General features: G+C 37.1%; 1 protein-coding gene across 1 annotated transcript in view; it reads right to left on the reverse strand.

Moving 5' to 3' along the window:
• Positions 1 to 11,666, reverse strand: part of MCMDC2 (minichromosome maintenance domain containing 2) — a gene marked incomplete at both ends in the record, with an annotated part of 34,673 nt that extends 23,007 nt beyond the window's left edge. The window contains 8 exons of the mRNA XM_084229645.1: positions 3,073 to 3,310; positions 5,345 to 5,470; positions 8,297 to 8,401; positions 9,091 to 9,213; positions 9,853 to 10,048; positions 11,221 to 11,280; positions 11,355 to 11,485; positions 11,573 to 11,666. Of these exons, the coding sequence (XP_084085771.1) occupies positions 3,073 to 3,310; positions 5,345 to 5,470; positions 8,297 to 8,401; positions 9,091 to 9,213; positions 9,853 to 10,048; positions 11,221 to 11,280; positions 11,355 to 11,485; positions 11,573 to 11,666 (1,073 nt within the window). The remainder of the gene's footprint in view (positions 1 to 3,072; positions 3,311 to 5,344; positions 5,471 to 8,296; positions 8,402 to 9,090; positions 9,214 to 9,852; positions 10,049 to 11,220; positions 11,281 to 11,354; positions 11,486 to 11,572) is intronic.
• Between the last annotated feature and the right edge of the window lie 822 nt (positions 11,667 to 12,488).

Consider the following 12,488-nt stretch of genomic DNA (forward strand, 5'->3'; position numbering starts at 1 on the left):
AAAGAGGAAATACAAATGGCCAACAGACATATGAAAAAATGTTCAACATCACTTGCAATCAGGGAAATGCAAATCAAAACTACAATGAGATACCATCTCACACTAGTGAGAATGGCACATATTTAAAAAACTAGCAACAGGGCCTCCCCAGTGGCGCAGCAGTTGAGCACTGGGTTGCTAAGCTGCCCGCAGCCTCTGCAGAGCCGGTTCAATCCCCGGCCACCAGGTGAGGGTCCCACATGGCACACAGACCTCTCCTGCCGCCCACTGCTCCCTTAGCAGTGTATTTCGTCAGTCTGCCTGCTCTGCTCTCCACTCTGACTCTGGTGAGTTCTCTCATCCTCCCGCGCTTCTGACTGTGCCCAGTGCTTGTATAAATAAATAAATGAATCTTTATTTAAAAAAACGAAAAAACTAGCAACAACAAATGTCGGCAAGGATGTGGAGAAAAAGGAACTCTCCTGCACTGCTGGTGGGAGTGCAAACCCGTCCAACCACTATGGAGAGCTGTGTGGAGATTCCTCAGTCTGCTAAAGATGGAGCTTCCATATGAACCAGCAATTCCACTCCTAGGTATTTACCCAAAGGACACAGAAACATCAATTCCAAAGAGCACCTGCATCCCTATGTTTATAGCAGCATTATTTACAATAGCTAAGCCTTGGAAACAACCCAAATGCCCAAAAATAGATGACTGGATCAAGAAGATGTGGTACATATACACCATGGAATATTACTCAGCATTCAAAAAAGATAAACACATGCAATTTGCAGCAACATGGATGGAGCTGGAAGGGATCATGCTCAGCGAAATAAGCCAGGAAGAAAAATAAAAATAATGGATGGTGTCACTCATAGCAGGAATCTAGAAAACCTAAATAAGGGACCAGGAAAAAGAATAACTATAAGAAAGAAAAAAATCAAAATCAACAAACAACTATGAACCAGAGACACACTGTGTGCGTGTGTGGGGGAATGGGGAAAGGAGGGGTTGGGGTCAAAATAAGGGGGTTGCAATTGTTTGGGGACTATAAAAATAAAATTTTTTTAAAAAAGAAATGAACAATAGAAAAATGGACAACAGTCAAGAATAGGAGGTTCATAAAAAAAATAACAAGAGCTTAAAAAGCTCAAATTATGCTAAAACTCACTTCCAATTAAAGAAATGTAAATTAAAATATTATTTTCCACCCATCAAATGGCAAAATTTCAAGGTTTTATGATACCTAGTGTCTGTGAGGCTGCGAGGAAATAAATACTCTTATGCTTATTAGTGGAAGAATAAATTTGTGCAATCTGGAGCAGTTAGCACCATCTTTACATTGCAATTTAATTTTGGTAAAAACATCTGTCTAATTAAGTTAATTTGAATTTGAATTTTTCAATTTTATTTTTTTTAAAGGTTTTTTTTTTTTAATAGAGGCATGCTTTTATTTATTTGTTTGTTTGTTTGTTTTGTTTATACATGCACTGGGTACAGTCAGAAGCACGGGAGGGTGAGAGAATTCACCAGAGCCAGAGCGGGGAGCAGAGCAGGCAGAAGGACCGAAGTACACTGCTGAGGGGAGCAGCGGGCGTCAGGAGAGGTCCGCGCGCCATGTGGGACCCTCCTCCGGTGGCCGGGGAGCAGCCGGGGATCAAACCGGCGCCGCAGAGGCCGCGGGCAGCTTCGCAACCCAGCGCTCAACCGCTGTGCCACCGGGGAGGCCCCTTCAATTTTATTTTTAAGATTTATTTATTTATGCATACAAGAGCTGGGGTACAGGCCAGAGATGCGGGGGGTGAGAGGATTCACCAGAGACAGAGTGGGGAACAGAACAGGCAGATTGACAGAAGTACACTGCTGCGGGGAGCAGCAGGCGAGTCAGGAGACGTCTGCTGTGCCATGTGGGTTGCTCCCTGTCAGGCTGGGGATCAAACTCATGCTGCAGAGGCTGTGGACAGCTTAATAGGTTGCGTCTTAACCCCTTGCACCACCAGGGAGGCCCTGAATTTTTCAATTTTAAATTCATTCTATAAATTTGTTTTGGCTTTAGAATTGTATACAAGATATTTACATAAGAATCTTAAACCTAATTTTGTGAACATTTAAGGAACTGTTTAAAAAAAGGTACAAATGGGAGAGACAATGTAGGGAGACATGTGAAGAAAAAGGTCACAATTGCTTCTCAGCTTTGGACATAGGAGACTTGGAGAAGTTCTCTGGAGTCTAGTCCTATAGAGACATTTAGAAGAGATGTGGGTGAGAGACATATGGGGAGGCTGACAATGGCAGCCATTATCTTGAGTTGGACTTTGATTTTGTTCATTTTGTCCCAGACTTGCCCGGCCCCTTTTCCCTCTTCTTATGGTTCCCTACAAAACGGTACCTTAGATTTGTGGCATGTTTTTGAACCTCAGTGGCTCTAATTTGGGCCAACCCTCTTTGGCTGGGCATTTACCCATGAGGGGATGGATAACTTTGGTTGTTTCATTGGGAAAATATCATTCTTTCTCTTCTTCTCTTTCTATATACACTAATCCTATTAAAGTACTTTCAAATAAATAAATAAAGGTACCTGCTAGTGGGGAGCTCCAAAATGCTAAAAAGAGGTTCATTCCAAGGTTAAGGTGACAACCCCCCAAAATGCAATTTGAAACTTTGCCTTATTTGGGTACAGTGAGTCAATATTGAATTGGTCAATTTTGAAGAAAAATAGAAAATGGCTTGTGGCTTTTGCATAGGGGTGGAGAGGGAGGGTTATTTAAAAATGAAAACAGTACAAAAGCAGAATGCTGAGCCAGGAAATGGGGAAAAGGAAGCCTGAAAAGGATGCAATTATTTGAAAAGATCTGAGTGGTGAAACAGGATGAAACTTTGAGTAGCCAGATTCTCAAAATACTGAAAGCAAAATATTCCATTTTTCAATTAATGCCTTAAAAAGTTTTAAACTCAAATGATAAGTTTATTTGTTATATATTATAATGCTCAGGTAAATTCTAAATATTCATCTTGTGATAATAATCATAGAGAGAGTTTATGCAAATCTGTGACCAATTTATAATTCTAAAATTTCATGTCACATATTTTACCTTTCCACAAGTAGAGTATCACTTGTTATAATCAAAATATCCAGGCAATTTTCCAGTTCTTTGTTACGGTCACTTGTCTGTACTAGACTCATCAGCAAACAGAGCTTGAGCAAATTGTAAGTCCCAGGAGGAACAATTTGTGATGCAAAGATATTGGCAAGTATTGCTGTAAATTTCCAGCAAGAGCTGGATGTCAAAGAGAGGAGACATCTGAAATTGTCACTAATTCCTGAAGGAACTGAAAAGAAATTTTAACACAAATATTACAACAAGAAAATTACATTATATTCAATTCCATTTATCTAAAATATTATCAAATTATAGTTCTCTCAATGATGCCATATTCAAATTCTTATAATGATAGTAAATTATAATTGGAAGTTACTCTGTTATATCATTCTATACCAGCAAATGTAATAAAAAGGAACAGTCACCCCATGTAATCACATAGATTAGTTGTGAATTATAGGCAAATCCTTCATTATTCTCCTTTTGACACCTAGGGGAAGAAAGTCAAATCATGGGACTCCTGTGTTTCAGTGTTTACTTGTATATTTTTATGTTTGAAACAATATCACCTTTAGTGAGGACTGAAATGCCAAATGGGAAATGTTTGAATGTTGCTATTAACAAAATATTAATAATATACTACTTTGAAAACTCTGTACTGTTCTATACTGGAAAATTCTAGATCTTCCCCACCCTTCTCTACTCTTACCCTTTCTTCAATTCCTGCAAGTGATGGCTGATTTAATCCAACTGATCAGTTTAAACAAATATGTATGTGTTAGCTAGTCCCTTTCTTCTTTCTCTTATGCTGCTCTCAGAGATCAAGGACTTCCACTCATCCAGGAATGGTAAGGGAGGCCACTTTAATTGCAGTGTAGTTCTTGCCCCATTTTTGAGTGGTTTAATCTGCTTAATTTTGGAATTCAGCATGAGAAAGCACACTTATCCATCTACTCATGTTCTGTTACCAAATCAACACATCTTGAAATACTTCACAGCAGAAAATATTTAAAAGATCACTAAAATGTCTTTGTCCATTAGTGCTTTCTTCAACATTTTAATTTTTACAAGAATTTTTTCTCTTCAAGGTAAGCAGAGGTATCTAGAATCTTTTCATGGCTTGGTGGTGGTGGCGGGGATAGGGTTTTGAGGTATCAAGAATTATCTGACACTAACTGAGCTGCTGTTGCTAAGCCATCATACCACAATGTGAAACTAGAACCAAGTAATAAAAAAGCTTGCAAGTTTTTCTATAACCAGACATTTTTTGGTCTTTCTTGATAAAATATTACATCTGAATGTATAGTATTTGACCCAAGTCTTTTTTTTTTTTTAAAGATTTATTTTATTTATACAAGAACCGGGGTACAGGCCAGACGCGCAGGAGGGTGAGCGGATTCACCAGAGACAGAGTGGGAAACAGAACAGGCAGACTGACTGAAATACACTGCTGAGGGGAGCAGCGGGCAAGACAGGAGAGGTCTCCTCGTCATGTGGGTTGCTCCGAGGCCGGCGGGGATCGAACCGGCACTGCAGAGGCTGTGGACAGCTTCACAGCGCTGCGCTCAACCGCCTGTGCCACCAGGGAGGCCCATTTACCCAAGTCTTGATAAATAATTAAATTCAACCTGGTCTTCTATTTTTGCAGATGGTTATCTAGAGAATCCAACAAATCTAAATCTATTAAAGATTTAACTAGCCTTTCCGACATTTAGATATTTATGAGCCAAGTTAAAAGAAAAAGTCTGCTCTTTACTTTTGTTTATTGATGCTTAATCATATTGGAATTGTTAAAGGAAATGGAGAAACAGATAATATTTTGGCACTATCTTCCTTTCTCTTTTCTCTTATTTCTTCATTGGTTCAGAACTCAGATGAGGAAAACAATGTCATTTTATTGGGTTCTCCTTCTCAAGTCACAACAGTTTTCAGATTATTTTAGCTAGAAAATAAACAGTAGTATGCAAAGACCTGTTGGCTAATCTCTAACTCTTAGCATCCTAAAACATTTTCCTCATTGCTAATTACAGAAAATCAAAGTAAAGTTTAGTCAAAATAAAGGAATCCCTCCTGTGGGCAAGGTAAGTATTATCTGAAATTGATTAGTTAATATGGGACTTAAGAATAGGTACTTTGCTCTCCTGATTACAATCGTACAACTTCTTAGAAGAGTGCTAAGCACATAGGTAACTAACACTTATTTTCTAAACACATGTATTTAAATTTAAATATTAGCTAATATATGATACTAATATTTCCTTACCCTTTGGATTGCAAAAAGTGATACTGTTTGCTTCTATACAGATAGCAGTTTGTGAGGTTTTCACATAGGTTGGAATTCCAATGATTTTATACTCATTTCCTATATCCATTTTATTCACTGATTCATCTAAATTATTACACACAGAAGAAACAGTAGTTGAGTTAGTAATAAAATATTTACTTTTTTTAGTATAAGATCCACATAGACTGGAACTATTATATAAATTGAGGCAATTTTATTGCTGTTAAAATTTGATACTTATATGTAATGATAAGTTAACTTCAAGAAGCATGTGACATAACAAGCAGATAATCTCCCATACTATAACTAAAAGAAAAATAAAACCATTTTATAGAAGTTGAAATACCTTTGCATTAAATGACAAGAAGTGTTAATAATAAAAATTACCTTATAAAGTAATAATTTTAGTTGGGAAGAAAACAATTTGCAAAGGTATTATTCATTGTCTACAATAAAGACTATGTACTTTTTTTTAAAAAAAGATTTATTTATACAAGAACTGGGGTACAGGCCAGAGGTGTGGGAGGGTAAGAGAATTCACCAGAGACAGAGCAGGGAGCAGAACAGGCAGACGGACCGAAAACACTACTGAAGGGAGCAGTGGGAGCGACAAGAGAGGTCTGCCACACCATGTGGGTATCTCCCTGGCCTGCTGCGAATCGAACCGTGCTGCAGAGGCGGACAGCTTCACAGTGCTGCGCTCAACCCACTGCACCACGAGGGCCTGTTCTCAACCCTGCACCACCAGGGAGGCCCCCAAGACTATGTACTTTTACACACATAATTTAATCATAAATTTTAAGACAAATATTGCTATCCCCACTTGTATATATGAAGACATCAAGAAGTTAAATGACTTGTACAAATCTAAATGGTAAAGAGCAGAATTCAAATTCACATCTAGACCTGCGTATCTCAAAAGTCTACCTTCTTACTCTATAACTAGGTTCCCTCTCACCCACAGACTGGATAAAGTTTTTGCTCAAGTTCAAAGTTTATTTTAAAACATACATAGAAATTCTTGATCCTTCACTACACAGAAGTTGGGTGGTTGTAAAGCTATGAAAGGTTTACAAGAACATGAATTAACTTCTCTCTGTGAAGATCACAGTGATTGCCACTGTTTTTGTCTCTCTCTCACTGGCTTTCTTTTTTTTTTAAAGCCAGAGAGCATACTGATGACCCTACACATCTGAAAGGGAAGAATTAAGCTCAAGAATTAAAAAAATAAAAAAAAATATAAAAACCCAAAGCCAAGAATCCAGGATAAATTCTCCTTTGTAGAACTGGTTCTCTCATGCATACGTCTCTCTCAAAAGCCTTGCCTGTTTCAACTATTATAAAACAACAACAACCAACCAACTAAATAACAAAAAGCAACTCAAAGATACAGAATGAACGACAAGGGGAAAATAAAAACAGAAACTATTATCTCTTTAAACAGTTTTTCAATTGTGGGCCTTCCTGGTGGCCTTAGGGCTAAGTCTCAGCACTATTATCACGATGGCCTGAGTTTGATCCCCCGGCCAGGGGTCTAACCCACATGTGGCACAGCAGAACCTCACCTGTAATATCCACTGCTCCCTTTAGCAGTGTATTTCAGTAATTTCTCCTGTTCTGCTCTCGACTCTGTCTCTGGTGAATCCTTTCACCACCCCCACCTCCGCACCTCTGGCCTACACCCCAGCTCCTTCACATACAAACACACATACGCGCGCGCGCACACACACACACACACACACACGTAAGTTTTTCAACTGCTTATGGGATCTCAGAGTTTGGCTGATGTGTCCTGAGGTCAAGGAACAGCCAAAAGGTAGGCAATGAGACTGGGAAATCTGGGTATCTTTTCTGATGTCAACCTCAAAAGATCTACTTTCATTCATTTAAATTTTAAAAATTTAGTTGAGTTCTATGTAAAAGTTTATTACAATAAATTGTTTTCTACTAAAATATAAGTTGGATAGCCACTTCTATTTCTATATTGTAATATATGTTTTGTATATAGTATATTATATAATGAAGTAGTTAAAAGCATAGACTCTGAACCTAGATTACCTTGGTTTGAATTCAGGCTTTTTCACTTACTAGCTGTATAATCTTGGACAAGTTACTTAACTTCTCTGTCTCATTTTCCACATTGTAAAATATATATAATATTAGAACCTATAGGGTTGTTGTGACAAAATGAGTTAGTGTATGTAACAATGCCTGGTATAGTTATTGATATATAAAAATAACTTTTATCCTTTGGGCTTACCAGCATGCCTCATCTTTGTGATGCCAGGATGAAGAGTATTCTTGTTTGAATCTCTATTTTCCTAACTCTTGAGTTTTCTATATATGATTGACACCAAAGATCTCTCTCTCTGAACAGTTTGATTTCTCCATTTTTAGCCCAAGAATAAACACTAAGCCACATTCTCATTTTCATAATGAGCCTTCTGAAGGAAGACTCAAATTCCTTGGTAATAATTTCTTCCTGGCACCTACTGATAGGCCATTACCCAGCAGTTCTCGACAGTAATCACAGTCGATGTTCGCTCATTTATGTAACAAATATTATTGAGTTATTACTAAGTGCAATAAAAATGAAGTCCCCACCCTCATAAATCTTATATTCTAAAATGATAACTCCAAACTTTACATAAGATACACACATAGAATAATGGGAGATCATTATTACAAATAACTGTGACCCAGGGAATTAGCAGTGCTTGGAACAAAGCAGGTTCTAATATCTTTTTAAGAGAAGAAGGTTGTATGACCAGATGAATAATTGATATATTAGCTAATATGACTCTTAAGATACTCAAGAATAAGATTTATGATACTTAAGCTATAAAAGTATCATTTATAATATATAAGTACAAACATATTAATTACATAGCTTATAGCAATTTGCTTTGAGTTTAAACAAAATTTACTTACCTCTTAGGAAAATTGTAAGAGATTGAAACCTAAATGGCTGGTTGTTAGAATATCCCTGAAAAGCATGAAGTGCATTTGTGGCAATTACTTCAACTATCTGTTTATCTTAAAACAAAGAGTGAAAAATAATTGTTATTAGAATATATATTCAATTTAATTTCTACATTAAAATGCTGAATATCACTTTAAAAATTACAATTATAGGGGTCTCCCTGGTGGCGCAAGGGGTTAAGTGTCAGCACTATGAAGTAATCCATAGCTACTGCAGCAGGAGTTCAATCCCAGGCCAGGGAGGTGACCCACATGGCGCAGCAGACCTTTCCTGTCTCGCCCACTACTCTCCTTAGCAGTGTATTTCAGTAGATCCACCCGTTCTGCTCCCCACTCTGTCTCTGGTGAATCCTCTCACCCTCTGCACCTCTGGCCTGTACCCCAGTTCTTGTATGCATAAATAAATAAATCTTTTTTTTCTTAAAGATTTATTTATTTATTTTTTATTTATACAAGCACTGGGTACAGTCAGAAGAGCAGGAAGGTGAGAGAATTCACCAGAGCCAGAGTGGGGAACAGAACAGGCAGACTGACGAAATACACTGCTGAGGGGAGCAGCGGGCACAGCAGGAGAGGTCTGTGCGCCATGTGGGACCCTCGCCAGTGGCTGGGGATCGAACTGGTGCTGCAGAGTCTGCGGGCAGCTTCGCAGCCCAGCGCTCAACCTATGTGCCACCGGGGAGGCCCAATAAATAAATCTTTAGAAAAAAATTACAATTATAAAATGTAAATGCATTTTTTACCACCAAGTACTCTAAATTTCCTGTCTTCCTGAAGTGAAGATGCACAAAGATCACACAAAAAGTCACTTCTTATTGTTGCAGATTCTGTAGCACCAGGCACATGCACTCTTATATACTGAAATCCTGAAAGAAAAGAGGTGAGCTATGTTCGCTTTCAGATTTAGCTGTCCATTTCCAATACTTTAAACTAACTTAATTCAAAGGATAATTAATTCAATTTTGCATGTGTGTTCAGACTAGTTCAATTAAGTATTATTGCATGGCTATTTCTTGCCAGGCACTGTACTAAAGCACTGGTAATATACATGATTAAACACATAATTTCAATAGGTAGCAATAAGAAACAGATGATTTCAATAAGCAGTTTCACTCATAGCATGTTTTGAGAGAAGAGAGAGGCATCCAATTGAATGAGAGGTGGAGATGAATGAAAAAGATATCCTGGAGAAGGACTGAACCAAAATTAAGTCAAAGGGTTGAGAAAGGAAATTATATGGAAGGAAAACAGGGGAATAGCCATTAAACAATATGTGAGAAGCAAGTACTTCAACAAAACAAGAGCACTTGTCATGTTGAAGGGGAGAAGATAGGAAGAAAGAATATGTTTCAAAATTATGCTAAGTAAATTTAGACACATTAAGGGGTACAAATTTTATTTTCCTCCTTCTAGATTTGGTGAATGTTTCATAACGAATTGTAAACATGATTTAGGATTAAGCAGTAAATTGCATGATATTTTGATTTTTACATTTTAGTAGTTACCTTTTGAAAGAGGGCATGCTTCATCTGAACAAAGAAATCTTGCACCTTGTGTATACTTGGTTACAGTTGTCATTGCAATCACAATTCCTTGCATCATATAAAATCTTTGAGATGTATAATCAAGTGGAAACTCACAAAGATCAAGACTATAACTTGGCAGAGGAGGTAAATGTGTTAACTTCAGTACTATATTAATCTAATAAGAACATAAAAATGGTATTAGAAAAATTGCAGATCCAACTGGAGTTGTATTATAATACAGTAAATAAAAAGTACACAATTTGTTAAAGTTATTAGCAACTAAGAATTTAAACATAGGAGAGATTTAAGTTCAAAATTAAAGAAGCAAAACTTTTATAACCTTCCAATTAAAAATATCTTTATGAATTCATTATTTTTCCTTAAAAATACACGTTTACTGGTTACACCACTGAAAGACTTACAGAACAATGACAGCACAATAGCAATGAATACTTAAAGCATCCAGATTATGATGTTGAAATATAATTTCTCACTAAAAGAAACCAAGACTGCTTAGGGGAGATAGGTGACTACAGTTCTGGGGCAGAAAAAATACCAGATGGACCTGGTGCATTTCAATGTGCCTTAAACCAAGGGAGCTATGAAGAACTAATGAGATATGTCAAAAGGACAAATGAGCACAATTTAAGGGACTCCCAAAGACCAGAAATAGGACAATACTAGAAGCATCAAAAAGAATGACAGATTCATTGATCCATATCAGAAACATTTAAAAAATCATGAGTTCTTCATTATTAAAGTAAAGAAAGGGGCCTCCCTGGTGGTGCAGGGGTTAAAGACAGCATTACCAAGCTATCGCCAGCCATTGCAGCAGAAGCTAACCCACAAGGTGCAGCAGACCACTCCAGGTTTGCTGGCTCCTCCCCTCAGCAGTGTATTTCAGTAGACCTGCCTGTTCTGCTCCCTACTTCCTTTGGTGAATCTTCTCACCCTCTGCATCTCTGGCTTACACCTCAGTTCTTGTATGCATAAATAAATAAATCTTAAAAAAAAAAAAAGGAAAATAAAAACCAAAAAGAAAATATGGATCATCACTGAAGTCTGCTAATTTTTCACTCATTACTTTCTAAGAATTTATGCTAGCTCTATGGAGATTCATTATATAATTCTCTTTATTTGGTGGCAATTTGAAATGATTTATTATAAAAATATTTAATGTTACAGTAATACACAAAGTAAAGATGTATGTGTAAGAATTTCACTGAACTTTGAAAAAATGCAATAATTTTTTAATAAACAAAAAGCTTATGAATATAAAAATAATCTATTTACAAGTGACCTTTAAAGTGTTATACATCAAATTTGTTAAATTTAATAAGAACTTACTTGAGTTTCGGTCTGTAATTGTCCAATTAATGAGAGAGTCTTAACAGCAATAAAACAGACCTGTAATTTTAAACGAACCAAAAAGTTACCAGAAAAGTCCATTTGGCATAAAATTATTTCTTTCTTTAACTTACTGATTGAAAAACTTGAGCAGCTTTTAAAGGCTGGTGTAAAATATGATTTCCAAGTTCAGCATCTAATTCAACAACATCAGAAGGACTTATTAAAATACTGAATCGATAGACAGCAAAACTTTGTTTTGAATCTGTTAAAATAAACAAATATAAAATGATGATAGTTACATACAGGGATTTATTTTAAAGTTTCTAGAAGTCACCTTTGCTGAACATACCATTGTAGTACTTGCAATCATCTATAAATTTTTGGAGGCCTCCACTTCTGTCAAGATAGATAAGAGCTGCCTCTTTCATTTTCAGATTTGACATTTTCCCTGAGTTAAAGCTTCTTCTCTATCACTAATTAATTAAACCACAGTTGCAGGTAAAATTTCACAGATGGTGAAATTCATGGAAAAGATGAGAAAACCTAGAAATAAAATAAATTTACAATTGAATACCTCCAAAAAAATTTACAAGCTCATAACTTAAAATTGAAAGTAAACAAAATGAGGCAAAATGTTTTTAAAACTTTCTACCCAAAGGGAAACAAAATTTTTCTTTTTCTTTTTAAATAACATTTTTTATTAACATAGGTTTTGAGAATCTCCATATGACTGCAAATTTAAGAAGAGGAGCTTCAAGTATCTCCCTAAAGAGTAAGTATTCCAAAAAAGGCTTGTTGAAATATATATTGGATGATGAGGCAGGAGGTGTTTAAAAACTGAAAGTGAAAAAAAAAAAGTTAAAAAAGAAAACCTGAGGAGGGGCGGAGCAACATGGCGGCAAGGAGACGCTGCTAGTAAGATCTCCCATTAAAAAAAGTTAATAGGGAGGAAAAGCGGCAGGTCCCAGTGAGAACTGGGACACGGAAGATAAACGGACGACTCCAGCAAACTACCCGAAGAAAAAAATTGCCATAAAAGAGGACTAGAAGGGAGGGAAGCGCAGAACCCTGCTCCCCTCCCCCGCCCACAGAGGCGGCACTCTCCCACCCGCAGAGAGGAGGAAAACAACAAACTAAAACGACTAACAAGAACAAACAACGCAGCAAGCAGGACTGTGAGTGGAAAGGAACTATTGCAGCCACCACACCCCGTGAACGGGAGCTGGGGAGAACCCTGCAGGATTCGCCGCAGCGGTGAGCTAACA

Source organism: Talpa europaea, assembly GCF_964194135.1.
Source record: "Talpa europaea genome assembly, chromosome: 3".
Lineage (NCBI taxonomy): Eukaryota > Metazoa > Chordata > Mammalia > Eulipotyphla > Talpidae > Talpa > Talpa europaea.